Raw genomic sequence first — 21,962 nt, 5'->3', positions numbered from 1 at the left:
ATAAAGACAAATATCTTTGGTTTATATTATGTGTTCGCTAAAGGCACATTTTGCTGGTTTCATATCTGAGTAAATACTTTTTTGTATAAAGAGACATTACTGAAAATACATTCTGACCAATCAGAGTCTAAACGTAGTTACCGCTGTGTAATTTGCTCATTTGCTCATCAGCAGCATGCTGTTTGTTTGCTTGTGTCTCTGTCTAATGGCTTACTATCAGAAGACAGCTGCTCATGTTTTCTTTTCTTCCTTTCAGGAAAAGTACAAGATGGTGCCTGTTTCAACTGCACAGCGCTCAGACTCTCCAGTCAAAAGTAAGCCTCATGATTAGGGATGTATATTATCTTCATAATACTGTTTTTTATCATATTGGTTTAAAGAGTTAAAGCTGCAGTGTGTAATATTCAGCCTAGTAGCATTTAGCTGAACAAACTTGGTAAAATAAAACAAAACATTTCTCAGACGGTCTATCTAAATAAGTGTTTAGTCATCAAAATTCAAAAATAGCTATTTTGAATAGAACAACTCAGAATTAACCTTTAATTCATACGTAGGGAGGGTCCACTCCATGGATGCCGCCATCTTGGATTTTTAGATGTTTGGTAACATAGAGGAAAAAAGGATAAATAAAGTTATTGTATTGTATTCACATTACAGATACACATTAAATTCAACTGGTTGCCACAGTTTCCAGCAGAGAAATGCAATCTAGAACCCACTTCTAGATGTTGATATTCAGTTTTACACGCTGCACCTTTAATTATTGGTGTCTGCAGATATGAAAATTTCTGCAGATATAAACAGCTAATTTATTGCCTGTACATATAAGCAGTATGGGCTGTGCATTTCATAAAAAAAAACAATTCATTTGTACAAAAGGACCCTTGGTGGACATAAAATATTCAGCAAAATAGGTTATTTCTTATGTTAAGAAAAGTGAGGTTAATTTCTTAGCACCTCATTTGTGTCAGCAGACATTTATACCTACTTGTTTTGTTTTTTGATGCCAGTAACAGGCAGCTTTTGGATACACTACAACCATTATGTGGCAGTAGAAATGCATTAATACTGAAAAATAATGGGAAAAATATCATTTAAAAGATAAAGATAGTAGTCAGATATAATCTTGCTTGTTTTTCTTTTGACATATAATTATATAATAAGAATAAAAGAACTAACAGCCTGATTGATAAGATTGCTCACACATTTGCTGACCCACATAGTTATGTTGATTTTGGATCGATTTGGGAAAATAATGTGATTGCGATTTTAACCACTATTGTGATCGCAATTTAGTATGCGATTATTTCTTAACCTCCTCATCTCATGTAATTTCCTTGCAAAGACAAACAATAATTCATTCTAAACTATAACCAACACAATATTTGATTAAACTGGGGCTGAACAATTTTGAAAAAATATATAGCTGTGATGGTATTTTCTCATTTTGCAAATTGGATATGAGCTGTTGTATTAAAGGGAATGATAGTTTTATATAATCTCATATTTAACAAGACATACACACAAAAATGAAGAAAATAGGATTTTTTTGTACACTGTTCTAAAAATATGCCACAAGAATGATTACATGATATGTAATGCATAATATCTTTGCTACGAAAAAAGTTTAAAACTAGTATTTTGAAACAAATTTCAGATAAAAGAAATATTGAAATCTCTGCAATTTGCAGCAGCAAGAGGTTGCTATTAAAGTTAAGGTTTAAAATGTTAATGAGGAAGAAGAGGGACGCAGCTGTAGCTGGTTTAATGTTCATTTATCAGGCACTATTTCGTTTCATATTTTCTTCTAGCCTTCTTAAAAATAAAAGACAATATTGTCATATTATCATCTTAATAACGTTAAATCATAATATAACCCCTGACTTGAAAAAATGTATATTTTGGCTATAACGATTGAAGTTACATTATGATGTTTGCTTTGTACTAAAATATTAACACTTTTCTTCTCAGTGAGTATTAGAAATAAAGGCCTGACTCCAAATAAAGAGCCTCCTTCCTATAAACGCCTGGTACCCTCTGCAATTTTGCAAATAAAGACCCCAGTCTTTATTTTTGGATTAATAGTTTTATCAATATCTGTTAATGATGGTCCTTTGAGTGCGTGCATGCAAACTTCATGCCACCCATAAGCAGGGGTCTAGTTGGGTACCACAGTCAAAATGTCCGGATCCACCTGTGCATACTTGTTAAACTGACACACTGCAAGCATGTCATGCCTCTTTGGCTGGCACCTGGGTGAGGGCTCTTTTGATGTGAGAGTAGGGGTAATAAGAAGGACAGGGACTCTGATATCACTCCAGACAACTGCTCAGAGATGTATGACCATGTTTCCTTCATTGATGAGGAAGCTTATCAGACAATGCGGCGCACTGCTCTCTTTAAAAAGACATCATTTAAAAATGGGATTTTGCTGTACAGAATCAAATCAGTGTTTTGAAATACCATTGCATTTATCTACTATATCCAGGTCCCACTATTTTTGCACTGATAGAGCAGCATGCTTGACTTGTAAGTGGCGATAAAGGTTTTAAAAGTGGTGGATGAACAAAAGCTGTGTCTCAGTTTATGACCAGGTGCTGCACAAGGGTCTTTGTGTCAAAGATGAAAACTTTTCCAAAAGGAGCACATGAGCGGAGCAGAGACATTGCTCAGGAATTAAGACCATGAAATACATAAGTCACTCACACTTTGCTGAAATAAAACAAGTAAATTATGCAGCTTTTATTAAATAAAGTTTTTGTGTCCTACATTTGGAGTGTCTACGAGTTCAAATGAATGGCAGGGGAAACACTGAATATACATGTTGCTAAATGTCTATAGTCCCCAGAAACACCTGAAAATAACCTATTAAATGTAAAAACTCAAGGTCTGTGTGCAGAACCTTAACTTTAGTGTCAGAAGACTGAGATTGGCATTGTTTTCTGGTGCCTCACTTATTTGACTAAAAGGGGAAGTTTGCTTGTGCAAAAATGGGACACACCTTTCTTTTCTAAGCACTAACATCAATTTAAAGATAAAGTCTTGAAAGGTTGCTTAAATGCAGTTATATTTCAGAAAGCAAATCCTAAATTCAACATTTTATTTGCTATATTTTCAAAAGAATACACTTCATTAAGCTATCAGAAACAACGTCTTAGAGGGACAGATTTTGAGCTTTACACGTCCTTTTGCATTCAAGTTTTTGACTTAGTTTATAATATCCTGGCTGTGTGATCTTTCTGTTTGTGCAACACTGATTATAATCTACTTGCTTTGTTGATAAGTCAGTATTTTCATTTCAAAGTACCAGTTTTTAATGGAGAACTTAGTCTGAAACGTATTTTCTGAAACTCTCGATCCTATTGTCTCCTCAGGCTTGATGGGCTCCGACTCAGTAGTGTAGTCTCTGCTTTTGGCCCTTCCCTCCCTGTATCAGACAGCATCATCGGCCCCAGCCAGAGTACGGACTCACAGCGACTTTACTGCGGCTTTGTATCGGGGGCCTCCTCTCTACCTTACTCTGCAATCACAACGGGTCCCCAGTGGACGATAGTGCGACCACAGGACGCCTATGGTGTCCGGTGGATACACACCTCCAGAAGAAGACTGGACGATTCGAAGGTGGAGAAGTCGCTACGTTCGTTAAAGGACAAGAAGAAGAAACTGGAGGAAGGAGGGCCGGTGTACAGCCCGACTCTTGATGCAGAGCCTGTGAGAAGGACGCTCAGGCAGCGGGTTATAGATGAAATCAAGCACTACTATCACGGCTTCAGGCTACTGTGGATTGATACCACTATTGCTGGGCGAATGTTGTGGAGGGTGCTGAATGGACACCCGCTGTCCCGTCGCGAGAGGAGACAGGTGAGGTCTGCAGGGAATGCATCCTGCTTTATTTTTAAATTTGATTATTGAATTGAATTAACTGTAGATAGTGAATTACTTGCAGCACAATCAAATGTGGCCATTACCGGGCCTCACATTCATTCACCAATTACAGTGACATGTTTACTGTTGGCCTGTGAGCAGTATCATTAAATTAGTCCTCCAATAACGGTTTCAGGTGTTCTCTTTTTGGCCCCCTTATGAAAAATGATGACAGAGACTCAAATGATAAAGAAAGAGAGAGATTATACAGTTAGGAAGCTAAAGTGCTATATGTTTTTGATTCTGAATTTGTTTCTGGGGTAGCTATTTAGTTATTTAACTCAGTCACAAAGTTGCTCTTTCTTGGATTCTATGCTAAATCCCCCCCCCAAAAAAAACTCTCAAGTATTCAGGTAGATGTTTGTACACAGTATTTTAATGATTTAAAACAGCCTGCAATGCAATAATTATTATTCATTTGAGATCTCCCTCTCATTATCTGCCTCCATCTTTTACTTTTCTCTGCATGCATTTGTTTTTGCTCCGGTGTGTCGGTTAAAGATCTGTTTTAATGTACTGTAAAATGTGGAGTATGAGTCACCCCGGTATATAAGCTGCAGTCGGTTTGCCGCCATCCTGCACGGTCATTTTGCTCAGCACATTCCCCCACATGCAGTTTCTGTGCAGCTGTATCACTCTTTTACTACCTGTTTTTGATTTGTGGAGTTTGTGCATCTACTAGCTACAGTACAGAAGCTGATAAGTCATTCTTCCCTCCTCTGCCTGCCACATGTTGTCCTTTCTGATGAGTGTTTCCAGCACTCAATGGTAACAATAGCATGAATGATATACTTCCTGTTTTCTTAAAAAGCCTGATTTTGACTTAATGAGGAAGAAAAGCAGTTAAAAGTGGCACCAAACCCCGCCCCACGTCACCAGTGTGACGTTGCATGCCATAGCAAGTTATGCTATTATACAAGTTGCCCTGGGATAGTATTGTTGCTAACAAAGCTAAATTAGATTAAAAAAATTGGTTTTAAAAGTGCAGCCATTACACTTGATTTTATGGTAGCTTATCTATCAAACATCTATAAAAACAAAAGATTTCTCTGGCCTCAGAAACTGTTGGAAATATGTGAGATAATATCAGTACTCAACATAAGAATATGTATAACAACGGTTTAGTCATTTTTTAATCTATTTGGACTGGGGCTGAACGATTTGGAAAATAATCTAATTGCAATATTGCGATTTGATATGTGATTGTTTCTGAGTTCCTTATCTTATGTTACTTTTAACAAACACAAGCAATAAATCATTCTATACTATAGTAACACAATATTAGATTAAATACGGGGTAAAAATGTTTGAAAATAACTTATTGTTCTGATTTTGACTCATACTGCAAATCAGATATGAATTTTTGTATTAAAGGGAGTGGTAATTTTTATATCATTCTCATATTCAATAAGAAAAATGCATAAAAATGAGGAAAATAGTTTTTTTTTGCAGACTATGCTAAAACAATGTCACTTGTATGGTTGCATGAAAGCTGCAAAAAAGGTGTAAATTGGTATTTTAGCAAAAAATTCAGGTTAAAGAAATATTGCACCTTCTGCGATTTGAAAATTGCAACAGGCCATATTGCAGTTTAATCTAATTTACAATTAATTGCCCAGCCCTAATTTGGACTAAGGATGCATGGTACTGGGTTTTTACAGATATGTGATGTGCCGATATTTACCAGTTAATTTTAGCTAATACTGATATAAAAAAACGCACTTTAAATTAAAACAAACAAACTTCATTCCATTGAAAAGACTATCCAGTTTAAGGAATGGGGATGACTAAAGAGGAGACTTCCACTGATGTTGGGCAGTTAACCCTGCCTGAAACTCCACAAACGTATTCATACATGATGCCAATATAGGCCAATATTTTTAATTGATGCATCAATCATAAGTATCAGCAGACAATTTTATATCTGCCAATAACATTAATCAACTTTAAGATAATATTTGCCGACTAGTATGGATCATGCACCCTGAATTTAGACATTTCAGTAAGAAATTTGTTCCTTTACCTCCTCCATCCACCGCTAAATTTTTCATACATGCTCCCCTTAAAATTTCTCTAAAACATCATGCAGACTGTCTCTGAAATCTTCCTCACTTGCTTAACCTCACAGACTGGGGTTCTTCCATAAAACCGTGACATAAAAAGAACAACATGGAAGTGCTGGATGAAGAAACAGAAACCAACAACATGACAGTTTTCCATTATATCAAATATCAAAAGAGCACATATTGACAAGCTGGCAAGAAGAAAACAGTTTCCTCACATGCAAGGAGATTGCACTGGTCAGTCACTTTACAATGTTTGGATGGATATCAGTCGTAGAATATGAATGTCATCAAGGGGCTTGGCAGAAAAAAATCTGGGTAAAGTTAGGTTGAAAAATCTGCTGATTTGGGTAATTTTTAGGAGTTTTGTGCATATGTGATTAGGGTTGTACATGTGCTTCATTCGAAGGGTAAAAGGGGGGTTGTCTGAGGCATTAAAAGGATGCTGCACATCCTAAAGATGGTAGACAAAGCAATGAGAGCATAATTTTCTAATGACATTTTTTAAATTGAGTGATCCACAGTCTTCACAAACGAGTAAAAAAGGGCATACTGGTGAGCTGAAAATGGTGTTAAACTCTTTTACTACATCCAACCAGATTACCCTGGTTGTGTAACATAATCTGCACACTGTATCATGTCTTGCATGCATATTTTTCAAAATGTCTGAAAGTTTGCAGAATCTTAAAAAAAAACAAAAAAAAACAAAAACAATATTTGATTTGAAAAAAGGAGAGCCAAAACCTGCAGTCCATCAGCTGTTCCTAGTACAGGAAGTAATTGAGGATATTTTTCCACTCTCATTTAAGGTTCAGAGAGCAGATAACCAGCAGGTTCAGAAGATTACTGAAGACTTGGCGCGCTTTATGTCCAACAACCCAGACATCTTGTTCTGTAGTGTGTAATCCACAGCTTCTCCCACTTAATGAGATCAGTTAAAGAAACTGGCTGCACGCTGAGTTTTACACCGAGCAGGTTGGACTTCTCGATCAAAGCTCTTTAAAGGCTCTTGACTTGATGCCTTTGATTAACTTTAATGCCAGCCAGTGTTTACAATTCACCAAAGTTTCTCTTCGTTGCAAATCTTGTTGGAGTTGCCACCAAAGAATTGTGCTGTAGAAAAAATAAAACTGTCTTGGCTTTCTAAATGTCACATGGAGACGGAGTGTTAACATGCAATGCAAATATTTTGTTCAATTATGTGTGCACAACTTCAGTTGATATTAAGATTTTAACATCTCTTATTCAAACCAGATGCATAATTTTGAATGATTTTTTAATCATTTTGGTCATATTTGGAAATAACTGTAGACATGATAACTTCTGTGGGTTTTGCATGCTATTAAGTGATCTAGTGGGTTAAAAGGTCAGGCTCTTCTGATACTCTGACATGACTTGCTCCTTGTTCTTAATCCCCGTGCTGTTTGACATTAAGACACGTGTCCGGACTGAGGCCCGGTGCCCATTCAGTCATGTAATGCTGGTTTGGCCCACGTCGAAGTGCCATTTCAAGGAAGTTGAGCTTGTCAGTTCAGGTGACACTTCGGCCTTCATGCAGGACAGCACGGACTTGGTGTCCGTGTGATTGGTATGTTGTGAATGATCCTATTAATGTGTGAAATACTGAATGACTTCTGATGTTGACTTGGCCTCCATAACCCTTGTCTTGGAATCTTCTCACCTACATGATCCATTCATTCTAAAAAGATTTGTTTTATAAGTATGTGGGAAGTGAGGTTGCCATGAAACAAGATTATTATTAATCATAGATACGATTCTAGTAAAAATCAAATGTTATTAATACCTTCAACTCTACCAGGGTAATAGAATTAAAAGACCTAGGCACCAAATAACGGGTCATTTCTGTTTTAATCACCAAAAACGGCAGGCTAACTTCTTTATACTGTCTCATGTCTGTCTATCACAAATATGAAATATTGGCAAAATTTAGGTTAACATTGCAAATGTATCTTTGATATTTAGACTTCTTTTTCTTGCAGTAGCTTCTGGTCAAACATATGACTGAATATCAGCAGTTTTTAGTAGTTTTTGATACAGTCGATCATTTAAATAACAGACTGTATTGTTGTAAACGTTTAGTTTTGGTAGATATTTAGTTTTGGATCAGGATTCAAAAAGTGGGTTGCAGAGCTGTTTACCTTGTAAAGGTGTGTCTGGATAAAAATAAGACAAAAAGTCCTTGATGTATGGAAGTCTGAAACGGATATACATCCATACATTAAATTTTACATCGCTTTCCTGTAATAATGAGTATAATTTTTAGCGTGTTTTAAGATTTCAGCTTATTTATCTCCTTTTCCTGCAGTTACAAAAATTGTTTTCCCAAGAGAAGGAGGCTATCCCTAGAGAAATGGCCAGCATTTCCGTGCTATCTTGAGTAAGATGAAATGTATGCATGCCTGCTCTTTGTTCAATCATGGTTTGTTTCGTTTTAGGCCCAAGCTGAAACATCTTTATGAAATGAAAGTAAAACGTATTATTATAATTATCTTTAACTGATTCATGACTTGTCTTCAGGATGGGGAGCTGCGTTCTCAACCACTCGAGAAAGACTGCTGTAAAATATTGATTGGTTGACTAACAAAGTGTCAAATTCAGGTCTGAAAAAAATATTGTATTTACAGCAAGGCTTTAATCAAGATCCTACCTTTACATTCGTTAAACTGAAAGTCTTTGTCGCTGTATTTGACTCTGGTTCTCACATTCATCCAGGCCTAGCATCACGTAGTTGTTATATGCTTATTTTAACTTGTAAGGGCCTCAACAGAGTGGAAATACAGCTAAGTAAAAATCCTGTAAAGGTAAAAAAAAATTAAAAACCTATGGGTGGAGTGTGGTCGTTCATTATCAGTCGTTACACCTCCTTAAACACAACACATACAGTAAGATAAATACAAACATGTCCTAATGTAATTTAAGTGCGTTGTAGTGACGTTAAAGGATGTAAATGCGCTGTGAAGCTACATTGTAAACATGCTTGTTTCCGGATGTCCTTAATCTGCTCAGACCTGAAAATGTGGATTGTCCAGTTCTCAGTGACTCACTGAGTAAAGGAAAATTTGTCAGTTAACCACATCCTACCTAAAAGGAGAAGATTAAATTACTGGATTGCAGAAGAGAGAGATGTAGCATCTAAACACACAGCAGGAGCTTCACATCCAAAATCACACATGGCTGTTAGTTATAAAGCGCTAAGAGCAAACAGCACAGAGGAACACCTAAAAAATTATTGTGAGATTAGAATACTAATATATTGGCCGTCTAAGTACAAGATATGTCATTAAATATACATATCTTTTCCAGTAAATGCTGCAGTATCAAAGGTTTTTCTTATACAGTTTCATGTTTCATCAGATAAATTCTTCATAGACAAATACAATTATTGAATCTTATGAAAGGACAAGTTTATAAGCTAAGAATGTAACTAAAATGTTTATGTGATTTTGTTAAAAGTGAAATGGTATCATTTAGAGTTGTCCCAGTTTACAGTTTGGTATTGTACCAGTAAAGTCACGTAGTATTACTGGTGATATTGTTATATTGCATAACTGTTTCTAATATCAGATAGATAGATACTTTATTAATCAAAAGAGAAATTCAAGTATATCAGTATATATGTACGCATATATCAAAGTAACAAAAATAGAAGTCCTAGGCGTACTAAATTGGAAATCGATTATTTCTTCTTTTTAAAGACCAGAAATTGGGGTCCGACTCCTTCACCAAATTGCACAAAAAAAAAAAAAAATCTGCAAATGTTTTTGTGCAATTACACTGTTTTCTTGCCTTTGTTGTGGATTTTTTTTTCTCCAGACCTTAAAAAGCACCTTTCACATAGAATAGATTAAAGCCCCCAACCCTGATAATATTGATCAGTGTTTCCTAAAGTGGTCGCAGAGATTCTGCTGCTGGGCCACGAGAGGTCATTTACAATAGATGTTGAATTTATCTTTTTAGATTTGAAATTTAGTTTGAAGTGATCTTAAAATACACTCAGTTGAAAGTTTGTAATATATAACATTTTTTTTTTTTTCAAGAAGTCCTACAACTAACAAAAGAATCCAGAGGATATAACTTTGACAACATGTCAACTTTATATGAATTTTTTTTTGGTCTCATGTCATGAACCAGTATGTTTGACTGGAGGCAGATTAACTGGTTAAATGCTGTTAAGCATTCAGCTACACCTGGTTGTTACCCGGTTATAAGAAATCATCAGTGCCTTTGGAGACACTGCAATGAAAGGAGAAAGTTTGGGGAGTCACAAAGTATGTTTAAAGCAGAATATAAAGGTAGCGCTGCAGATGCCCAGTTAAAACAGCTGTAGTGGCTTGTTGATTGTACTGTACTTTGTGCCTCTGCAAACATACACTGTCCTAGTAATGAAATATCTCAAATTGATGCATTTGCATTGAAATGATCTGTCTATATTTAGATATTTTGGTTTAAATACTGTACTTTAAATCTCTGGTCTTTTAGTATAGTTGTATGTGGGTTTTGTGGTTTCAGAAGGTCTCAGACTTGGCCATAGCATGCTAAATTTTGGGAAAGGCTGGTAGAGATTTTCGTTTGATGTGTTATGTGTTCATTTATTTAACACTTGTTACTGACTAGAGTCAAAGCATGGAACATCCTGAGGCCTTAAATGGGATAGTTTCCTTTTATTCTAACTCTTGTTTACAAATGTTAGCCTTCTTTCAAGCTACAATTTGCTGTTTAATTTAGCAGAGGCGGTCCTAGTGTAGCATCTTTGCTACATCATAAAACAAAGCTAGACACTAGAAAATAAAGCAAGATCAAAATGGGGAAATAGGGGAAATGCCACAGGTTTAATGACTAAACACTGGAATCAAATTTCTGCACACGGTTTATATCCAACAAATACAATGGCAACATGTTGGTGCAGAAATGTCTGCTTGTGAGAGAGAAAACATAACTTGATAGTGCTGACCTGAATCTCAATCCAAATCTGAATGGACCTCTGCTGCTCTCGCTTTCATGTAGGAGCTCTTGGTTAAACTATGACTTAAGAATCGTAGTTTTTTTTAGCTTTTGTACATTTTTAAAGTATTTGATATGAATAATAGAGAGTGTGATGTGTAAAACACCTGGTATCAAAATGTATCAAAGCCTTGACAGTTTAAATGTATAATTCAGTTGTTTTTAGAGTTTAAAGTTGTTGCTTTTAGCCTGTTCTGTATACTGTGTGATTATGTTGAAAAGACTGAGGAGGTGAATTCTTCCAGTGGTGCTCAAAGCTGATGGTCAGCGCTGGTGATGGCCCTAGTCTCCCTCCTCCATTAACTCGCATCACAGACCCATCTGTACCTTTTCAAATGTAGCTGACTCCCTCTGAGCACCCTCCACCCTCCTTTCATGTAACCTGGGCTGGTTTTTACCTCCTTAATCTCCTCCTTTCATATTCACTCACAACACTCAGGCCTCCATTTAAGGCTATTTTAATCTGTCAGCCCCTTCCTCCCTCCTTTTGATGTGGGACTCTGGGAGATGATATACATGTCAATAGCTGGTGGACAAAGGCCTTTTCACTCATGCCAGCCTAAATCCCTCACCCTACTTTTCTGCTGACATGCAGGTGGAAAGGGCGGAGAAAGAAGGACTCGTGTTTTGGCCTCCACTCCTCAGGAGCTGTTTCTGTAAATGCCTGATTGGGATTGTGTCCCAGGACGGTCAGTAAGCCACAGTTGGACAGCTGTACAATAAAGTGGCCCACTGTTGGCCTGGTTCTTCTAATCTCTGAGGATTGTTCAGGTCTGTGCTGAACAAATGCGCTTCCTGTTGGCTCAAGGGGACAGTTTCTGAGCCTTGTGAGGCAGAATGTTCACCGTTCACTCTACACCTCAATGCAAAATAATGCACCAATGAATTAGGAGGTTTCTGTTGCTGTGGAGATGTATGGGGCTCAGGGTCAAAAGTGCTGACTGCTGGAACTGTTATTAGAGGGATTGAGCACAGCGATTGTACATGGGACAAAGAAGGATGAGGTCAACACTTTCATGCTGTTGGCTTTTCTCTGTTGCCCTCTGGTGGAGAAATGCATTAAGGTTATTCAAAGGCCACACACCCTAGAGCAGGACTATTTAACTTTTCACTTTGAAGAAGGCTCAAATAGGAAAATAACAAGGTGCAAAGAGGCCTGACATTTTCCTTATTCTAACAATTCACTTTTATTCTTAAAGCCTTGGTAAGATGCTGTTAATATAAACATAAAGTTGGATTTAACATACTTTTAGTTGGAATGCCTTTAAGGATGATCAGCTGGGAATTATTAAGAAACAGAGTAGGGCAAAAATATCCCCCAGTTTAAGTATAAGACACGTTCGGTGCAGCCAGGGGAGAGGAGGGTTTCAAGTTAAAGGACTTTACAATTTCACCTGTACTTTCTGCATATGATCTGGTTCTGTTGGCTCCCTCACCTGAGGACCTCCAGAAGCCACTGGGGTTGTTTGCAGCCACGTCTGAAGCTTATATGACAACCCTAACCCTCCAAGTCCAAGATCATAGTTTTCTGCATGCTCCCATTGGATGGATAGTGAATCTGCTTTAAGTGAAAAATTAAAATGTAGCGCAGTCTTTGAGTGTGAGCTTGACTGCTGGATTGGTGCAACATTGCAGGTGTTGTACCAGACTAGCTTGCTGGAAGACACAGCATTTGATTTATTGGTCAGTCTACGCCCCAACCCTCATGTTAAGTCATGAGCTTTAGGTAGTGACTGAAAAAATACGATTGTGGATACAAGAGGCCAAAATGAGTGTCCTCTGGATAGAGATAGGGTGAGGAGTTCAAACAACCAGAGGGAATTCAGAGTAAAGCTGATGCTCCACCGCACTGACAGGAGTCAGCTGAGGCGGGCATTTCATCAGAATAGCTCCAGGATACCTCCCTTTGGAGGTCTTCCAGGCACAGCCAACTGAGAAGACACCTCAGGGTAGACCCAGAATGTGCTGGAAGGATTTCTTCTGGCCTGGAAATGTCTCGGGATCCCCCAGGAAGAGCTGGAAAATGTCACTGGGGAGGAGGATGTTTGGGTCAAATTAGTTAGCCTTCTGCAGTGGTTCTCAAATGTTACACCTAAACTAGAGAATCAGTAGGACCTTACATTATTACTAAAACAATAGAGCGATTCAAGATACTGTTACAAGTTTGAAAGAGGATATGAATATGGTATGCAACGACCACAGTGACCCAGCCCTGGATAAGGAGAAGAAAATGAATGGATGTCTGGACAGATGAAGTTTAGAGTAACAACAGCTGTGTTCTATACTAGTACATCTGTGTGAAAAGTTGGTGTCATTAAGTGAGATGAAGTGCACCAACCGAGCATGTAAATCTTTCTCCACCAATCCACATCTTATCTGCATAATCAGATGTTTATTTTCTTTTTGCCATTTTTGTCTCAGCCTTTTTTTACAGATGCAGTCTCGTTATTTATGTATCTGGCACTGATTTGGATTTTCCTGAATGTCTTTAGATGTCAGCACTTTAAAAGAGTTAATTCTGATGCCTTTTTCCCCCAATCTGTCTCTCTAGTTCCTCAGAACATGTGCAGATGTCTTCAGACTTCTTCCCTTCCTCGTGTTCGTCATCGTCCCCTTCATGGAGTTCCTGCTTCCTGTAGCTCTAAAACTTTTCCCAAACATGCTGCCGTCCACATTCGAGACTCAGACCAAGAAGGTAAGCCAAACATTAATGCTGCATTAAACAGCCATGATGCATTAGATCAGTTAAAGCTCTTTTTTGCTGCTATAGGGCCTATTAAATATTTGATTCCAATACATTAGTGTGGCTCCAGACATTTCTAACATTACTGTATCATTGATCATGTGCCATTGGAATTATTTATTCACTGCAAGGTGGTTTCAAGTCATTTTTTGAAATTGCTTTGTTTTTTTTAATCCAAAAATCCAAAACAACTCAGTTAACTAACTACAGAATGAGACAAAGAAAATCATTTCTATTTTCTACAGTTTACGTAAAAAAAGCAAATCTGTTTCTTATTTTAGAAACATTTTAGTATTTGTTTAGTATTTGTCTGTCACTAATCTGAATCCTCATGTGTGATTTAACTTTCACTCAGGTTCTTGATGAGGCGATCAGGCTGTCCTTACGAGGGTTAATCCACTTACAGTCTGATCTACAGCATTAAAGATCTTCTTCCAATAGTTGTGTAATGCTTGTTTGTCAATGTATATAATTCTACAAGACTCAAAATCCCCAATTGTCACAAAATTAAAGTTAGGTGGTGAAATGTAGTAACTGTCAGTGCAAAGGGCCATGCAGTTAAACCACGTAAACACATCCTCATGGACACAAAAATATCAAATAATAAATAAAATAAATAAAAATGCATTTTATGTAACCTTTATTCAACCCGAAAAACCTCATTGGGATTAAAAATCTCTTTCCTAGCCAAGCAGGCAGAGGAAAAAAAAGAAAAGTTTCTGATAGACAGTCAATCAGTCAAAATTTATTTATACAGCACTTTTCATACAAGACAATGTACTCCAAAGTACAGACAGATAAAGGAGATAAAATAAAAAAAGACCCTAACCCACTCCACCTAACCCTCTCATCCCCACCCCACATTTCAAACACAATATTGGCAAAATACATCATAAATGAAAAGCACTATAAGAACAGGAACTTACGTACCCAGTAAGTATGGAGGAACCGCCATCTTAAAGGTTTAAAATGAGGAAACACTGGAGGTTAGGTTAAAGTGTAGAATAAAACCATTAAATGAAAGAAAAATAAATTAAAATTGAGTAAAATACAATTAAAGGGTACTGTAAAAAGAATAAAAACACTAAAAGGTAACTCAGGGAAATGCTCAAATAAAAAAAATAAATCACTTAAAGAGAACTTGGATAAGCTACTAAGAGCTGTGACTTTACATTCAGAAACTTTAAATAATTATATTGCAAATATTTGCCAAAATAAATCTTGTCATACAAATATCAGGAAGAAAACCTACAGCTAGATGTGTCTACTTCCAAGTTTTTCCACATATTCTATATTAATATGTACATAAATATAGGAATACATAAGTTTAGAGGATAAAAATGCCAAAACAGAATGTGATTCGTCAATTGCTGTGCACATTATATTACAAGAGTTACAGAACTTTTAAGAGTATTGTGTGTTAATTTGGGTTAAATATTGTTGTTTTCTTATATTTTTAGTGTTCTTTGAGTTTGGGTTGTGCAAATCAGCATAATTAAAACCATGATGCACAACCTTTAAAGTCTACAATCATGCTGCCTTTATTGCTGCAGTATATATGAATGGATTAACAGTTTATATTAACACACAGATCAAACAGAATTTTAAACAATGCCTCACAAATACACTTAGAGAAAGTTGTTGTGCAAAATTGCATTATTGTTTAACCTTCATATTTTCCATTAAATAACACAAGACGCACTCCTGAAATAAAAATACCACATTGCACATCTTATCTTGTTATTATGCCGGGTTATTCTCACCACGCTGAAACTGTGACTTGTTTTTAGGAGGAGAGGTTGAAAACAGAGCTGAGAGTCAAACTGGAGATGGCTAAGTTCTTGCAGGATACCATCGAGGAGATCGCTCTGAGAAACAAAGCTGCCCAGGGAAACGTGACAAAGGAGTTCTCCACCTTTTTTCAGAAGGTTTGTGCATCAAGACTATAGGAAAAGGCTTAATACCGCCCTCTGGTGGCAATAATGATGAAGTGTGTTCTGTAGGGGTTGGAGTTGGCATGGAAAGTAATAAATGTACAAATTTACTGTGCAGATTCAATCAGTAACTTTCTTTTCTACACTTGAAAGTAAAGATGTAATCTGTCTTGTTCTGTTAGAATACATGCATTTAAATTGAATCTTAGTATAAGTTTAAAACCAGGTGAAACAAACAGCTTCGGTTAAATAACCTGTAAATGTTTTACCTCATGATTCAGATGTTAAAAGCAGACTCTTCCCCTGCTTTACATTTTGGCCGCCCTTCCTCTTTCAGAAACATTAAGTTGCTGCTTTTTTGTCTTTGTAGATCCGGGACTCTGGGGAGCGTCCCAGTAATGAGCAGATCATAAAATTCTCCAAACTGTTTGAGGATGAGCTGACTCTGGACAACCTGACCCGACCTCAGCTGGTGGCTCTCTGCCGTCTCCTGGAGCTACAGTCCATCGGGACCAACAACTTCCTCCGCTTCCAGCTCATCATGAAGCTGAGGGCGATCCGAGCTGATGACAAGGTGTGAATAAACCTCTGTGATGGGCCGCTGCGCTTTAATCAGAAAAAAAAATCAGAGGAAGAGCATTTTATTGTTGCATCTTACTTGCATTTTTGTGTTTTTTTTTAGCTGATTGCTGAAGAAGGCGTGGAGAGTCTGAATGTCAACGAGGTGCAGGCGGCTTGCCGTGTCAGAGGGATGAGATCTCTTGGAGTCACAGAGGAAAGACTGAGAGAGCAGCTAGGCCAGGTAGAGTGGGCACACTCTGAAGATTCCTTAAATCAGCCTCTACATGCATGGAAGTCATTTTTTTCAAGCATGTATTTAATTTCAACACAAGTAAACCTCATTCTACTTGGTGAGGTACTAATTTGAAACCATGGTGCTTCATTTTTTGTGTCAAGAGTCTTTTAGTATCAGTGTGATAGACAGGTGGAGAATGTGCCAAGACAAAGGAAAGCTGTTGTTAAAAATCAGGCTTATTCTATCAAACATTGACCTCTGAAATCTTCCCATCAGGGCTTTCAAGTAATGCATTTATTATTATTTGCGATTAATCACATTTTTTGTTTGTTTAAGATTCAATTACTTTAAATTTTTAACAAAAGCTCTCAATTGACAAAAGAAATCCTTACTTGTGTGCTTATTTGTGAATCAAATTAAGTAAAAGAGATGTATTTAATGGTGCACTGCTACACCAGTGTGGTCTGAAACCAAAACTAAGAGTTAGGAGTCAACTGAGTACTTATTCTGTGAAATACTGTGTGAAACACTGGTATATGTGAGGAAATAAGCAGGAGTGCATGTACAGAATGACTCACTGACATCTGCTGTTAAAGCAGTTGCATTTTAATCATGAAATAGGGGCAGATTATATCAGATCATTCGTCTCTCTTCTCCTTTTCATACAAGAAAGAAGATTTTAAAAATTATATATTAGCTTAACAAAGCTTCAGATGACTTTTGACTCAACTACTGACCTGTCTTCACATTTTAGAGTAAAATAAGAAAGGTGTATCTGTGTCTTTATATTCCATTTCTGTAAAACAGTAAGGATTAGGAAGAGTAGTATCCAGCTGCTGTACTGCTATGATAGACTGTTAATTTTGTTACAACATTCAAGACTGAAGTATCCCAACGCATCCATCTCTGTTTTCAATTTGCTGGGATTATTACAAAGCAAACAGTTTGTTTATGAATTCTTTAGAAGATTTGAAATCCTCTTACTTTTATCCACGCTTTTACACATCTTTGACTAAACCTGTTTCAATGTTTTGCTCTTGCAGTGGTTGGAGCTTCATCTGACTCAGCAGATCCCCACGTCCCTGCTGCTGCTGTCCCGGGCCATGTACCTTCCAGACACCCTCTCTCCTGCTGACCAGCTGAAGACGACTCTGCAGACGCTTCCTGAGATGGTGGTATGTAGAGAGTCTAGAGTTTTTATGAATTGGAGAAGCTCCCATGCTCAACTATGGACAGGCAAAGGTTGTGTAAAAATTATTCCTCTGAAATAACTGCACAGATATTGGTGCTCTGTTTTCTCTCTAGACAAAGGAGGCCCAGTTGATGGTAGCAGAGATGGAGCTCTCTAAGGTGGACAATAAGACCAAACTGGAGACGACGCTGCAGGAGGAGGAGGCCATACGCCAGGACAACAAGGACAGAGAGATGGAGAGGCTGGCAGATGCTGCAGAGAAAGCAAGGGTAACGAGACAGTTTAGTAGTATAAATATATCCAGACATGCACAAAAAAGGTCCATAAGTGTTTTACTAATTTATTAAAAGATTTATGAAAGCAAATTTGAAGGCAAGCAGTCTTTTAAGGCTGAAAGTCTAACAACATGTCATAACAGCACGCGACACAAGTGAGCATGAGCAGCAAAGTCCACTTTCTATTCTGAGCCCCAACAGACCAAAAATTATATGTGCAGTTTTATGCAGTGCAACACTTTTACCTTGATATCCTGTGTAGATTTTCTTTCCGTTGCTTGCCTAAACAATATGACAAATTTCATGTTTGTAGTGTCTGATTTCCTCTTTTAATATCAGCCAGTATTGATACCTGTTTTGTAACCAAAGGTCACAGAAGCGCTAGTCCTGATCAGCCCATACTGGGTAATTTATTGTGTCCTATGATGTACCAGCCTATTTTTGCAATTTAGATATTGAGTTCACTTGTAATCTTTAATGAATTCTCCCTCACAAAGGCACTTGTCTTATAAAATAGAAATGCTATTTGAAGTTTTAATACGTACAAACACCATTGGTCACAAGAAAATAGAGATTATATTGCTTTTAAATGCATGATATAGAAAAGTTTTGAAATTTTTGCCAACCTTACACTCAAGTCATCCTTGTTTCTTTATCTTAAAATTGTAGGGTGAACGATTTATCTCTAAAAATTAATACACATCTTTTCAAACTAACTTTTGAACATCTAAACCATTGATTTGTACATTTGTAATTCTTCTGTCTTGTTTCATTTTTATGCTATTTTTTGTTTATTTGTTTTAATTTTGTGTCCTTTCACTGGAAAAGGGGCTATATTCATAAAAACTTACCTGCTTAGTTACTGACAATACTCACCTCTAGTTTTCTGTACATTTGACCACTTGCTTTGTTTCACAGGAGGAAGAGATGGAACGTGAGAAAGAGCGTATCAGAGCTGCTTCAGAGATCCTGAAGGATACAGCGCCTGTTATAGAAGGAATGAAGGTAATGTCTTTCAGCATAACGTCTGAGATCAATGAATTTTTAGTATCTAGTACTTTTGTCTCTTTTTTAATACTGTGTTTTCATTTTTTAATCACATAACATTTTTATAAATGTTTAGTGATAAAAATGTCTCAAAAGCTACAGCTCTTATCAGAGAAATGCAGATGGTTCAAATACTGTCTGCTCACGATTTGCCAACATGATTGATTTTATATTTTACAGTTTTACTTCACGTTAGACTGACCACTAAAAATAACCATTTCTTGATTTAGGGTTGTTGCGGGAAGTTTTTTGCTTACCTTACTGAAAAAAATCACACAACACACCACATTTATTTGTAGAATTTCTAAAGTGATTTTATACGAGTAAATGTAAAAATCGAACTTGACACTTTGAGAAAATGGTATCATTTTGCCTGATCCTACTAGATGCATTTCTGCTGTTGCATCTCTGTGTACTGCTTATTCCCAGGACTGTTATTCCTGTTATTTTAACATGTCGTTGCCTTTTCATGCTCCACTTTTGCGTCTTCTGTACCACACAGTTTGCACAGTGGCAGTCATTCCTGCGCTTCCAGGTTAGGTTTGATGATGTCTCCTCCTAAAATGACCCTCACATCCACATCAGCCTGTCCCTGCTCACACCACTTCTGCTCCCTTTCTCTTGAGCGGACCCAGATGAGGGTTAAACAGCACTTGCGTTCGGTTCTGGCATTTGATGAAGCTATTTTCAGTCCGCAGTTTGATCTCAGGTTCTGAAGCAGTGAGAGGGTGATTTAAATTACAGGAAATAACCTCTAAATGTGAGGTTTAATGGCTGTGATGAGATGAATCTTGACATCGGCCTACTGTGAAGAAGAAAAATGAAGCAAAGGAAAACCACTAAAGCTCATATTTAGCTTTGTGTGTTTTTAATGGGGTAAAGGCAGAAATGTTTAATCTTTGCAAAGAGAGCAGACAAATCACAGACAAGAAGCACTGGAGTCAAATTATATCTTATTATTTCTATCTTTTTATAGCTAAAATACAGGCAGCTATATTTTTCCTTACCAAAACAAAACCCTAGTCCTCATGGCCAGCATGTTCAAGTATTTCCTCACTTATTATAGAAATCTCTACTGAGATGGGTAAAGAAATGCCAGATATCGTGCAGATTCTGTTTAGCCCACATCACTGTAAACCTCTCCTCTTTTCCTGGTGGATCCTTCCAGGCTGTGTCACTGAACAAGATGAACCCTTCCTTCTTTATCTAACAGTCTTTGTAGCTCCACAGAGTCCTCCTCCTCATGTGGTTTTGTGTTTTTGGGTTATGGGGTGTATCCCAGTGACCACTAGATCTTCTCCTTATTTACCCATTTTGTGTTTTTGGGTCGACTGTTATGTGGGTTTACATAAAATTGCACATTTGGAACTCATCGAGTTAAGGCACTTTTTGACCTACTTTTCAAAGCAGCTAAAGGTTTTAGTCCAATACATCCACTTTGGAAAGAAAATATGATCTTTATTTGTCTTTATTTTATTTGCCTTTTATTATCCACCATTTTATATGTAGTCTCTAAAGCAGTATAAAGAAATAGGTTTAATTTATGTCACTGGATCTGTCTTTACCTGAGTGTTTTCTGTTCTAGGGTGAGGAGATCACCAAAGAAGAGATTGACCTGTTGAGCGACGCGTGCACGAAGCTGAAGGAGCAGAAGAAGCTGTTGACACTGGAGAAAGAAGAGCTGGAAGAGCTGAAGGACGATGTCCAGGAATACAATGAGGTGATTTTCTTAGCTTTGGTTTTGCAGAGAAGAAATAGATTACAAAAAATCTACTTTACAAGATTCACTTTCAAAACCTGTTTTTGATCCAAAGAGTTGGCTGTGAACTTTATAACAATGCCACAAATATACCAGAATAAAATGATGAGACAAGCCCGGTTATAACTGCAGCACAGTTACCAGCATCACAAAATGAAACGACTGAAAATTTGCTCCTGTTGGTAATGTTTTGCAAGCAGCTGTTAACTGCTCAAAATATGTGAAAATACAAACAACAAACCATAGAAGCAAAGCAAACTGGTTGGGGTTTGCACTATTCTTTAGCAGTTTTTATCCCTCATTTATAATCCAAACGAGCAGTAGCAGCTATACAGACACTACGCTAAGTGGACTTTGCCAAATGCCTTTTTTTCACGAGTATCTGTAGCATTACCTGTAAATATCTCTGTGCCCTTAATATTTTTCTTTATTCGAGAGTATATCACCAAGAAAAGATGAGAGCAATGTTATAGAGTCCCATCCTGACTTTTGCAGCAGCTGCAGATGGGGAAATTCTACCTTTAAAAAATGAACCAGATTGGTTTCTCTTCTGCCATTTTGATAAGTCCCACCCCTTCTTGTTTTTGATTGGTCAGTTAGGGAGGAATAACATTGATGAGTGCATTGCTGTCCTAAAAGGTCAAATATTTTCAACTGAGTGTGAGTGTAACAGCAAAAAACAGCTGATGCTAAGGGTGTTTCAGTGCTGGACTTTTATTTATTTTATTAGAATTATTTTTATTGAATTTTGATGCTGTTATGAAGATTAGATCAGAATAAGAAGGTAATAACCACAGTTTATTGGACAAAATAAATAAACAAGAGTATTTGACTGTTGCATGTCCAAAAACCCCTCTGTTTCAGCCCTGCTCAGAACGAGCTGTTTCTGTGGCTTTAAGAGTTAATGAGCTGTCTGACAGCGCCCCTCTCAGGAAATGGGTGTGGCTTAGGAGGGCGGAACTTTCTTCCAAGTAGGGAGGGCCAGCTGAACCTAAACACCTGTTAAAAGCAGTTTTTTTTAATACTAGAAATAAACTGGTTTACAGCCAGTTAAAAAAAAAAACACAAACGTGTCTCATTAGCTAATGTCTTCTTGTGCTCTTACTGTATGGAGTGTACATTTTTTTGTACCACAATCGTTTAGATTATATTTAGGAAAAACCTCACTGCGCACTGATAGGCGAGTCTCATTTGACTGACAGATAGC

General features: G+C 37.2%; 1 protein-coding gene across 9 annotated transcripts in view; it reads left to right on the top strand.

The window, feature by feature from the left end:
- Nucleotides 1-21,962, top strand: part of letm1 (leucine zipper-EF-hand containing transmembrane protein 1) — a 42,688-nt gene that overhangs the window by 9,593 nt on the left and 11,133 nt on the right. For 6 of the 9 annotated variants that reach the window (XM_041813506.1, XM_041813507.1, XM_041813504.1 and 3 more), the window contains 11 exons: nucleotides 257-314; nucleotides 3,375-3,861; nucleotides 13,561-13,704; nucleotides 15,543-15,680; nucleotides 16,057-16,260; nucleotides 16,369-16,488; nucleotides 17,526-17,657; nucleotides 17,788-17,943; nucleotides 18,868-18,954; nucleotides 19,499-19,531; nucleotides 20,582-20,716. In XM_041813506.1, coding sequence (XP_041669440.1) covers nucleotides 257-314; nucleotides 3,375-3,861; nucleotides 13,561-13,704; nucleotides 15,543-15,680; nucleotides 16,057-16,260; nucleotides 16,369-16,488; nucleotides 17,526-17,657; nucleotides 17,788-17,943; nucleotides 18,868-18,954; nucleotides 19,499-19,531; nucleotides 20,582-20,716 — 1,694 coding nt within the window. The remainder of the gene's footprint in view (nucleotides 1-256; nucleotides 315-3,374; nucleotides 3,862-13,560; nucleotides 13,705-15,542; nucleotides 15,681-16,056; nucleotides 16,261-16,368; nucleotides 16,489-17,525; nucleotides 17,658-17,787; nucleotides 17,944-18,867; nucleotides 18,955-19,498; nucleotides 19,532-20,581; nucleotides 20,717-21,962) is intronic. The other 3 variants (XM_041813508.1, XM_041813505.1, XM_041813503.1) reach the window with 1 other exon arrangement.

This window comes from Cheilinus undulatus, linkage group 18, assembly GCF_018320785.1.
Source record: "Cheilinus undulatus linkage group 18, ASM1832078v1, whole genome shotgun sequence".
NCBI lineage: Eukaryota > Metazoa > Chordata > Actinopteri > Labriformes > Labridae > Cheilinus > Cheilinus undulatus.
Note: the sequence above shows the minus strand (reverse complement) of the source record. Positions and strands in the feature narration are given on the sequence as shown.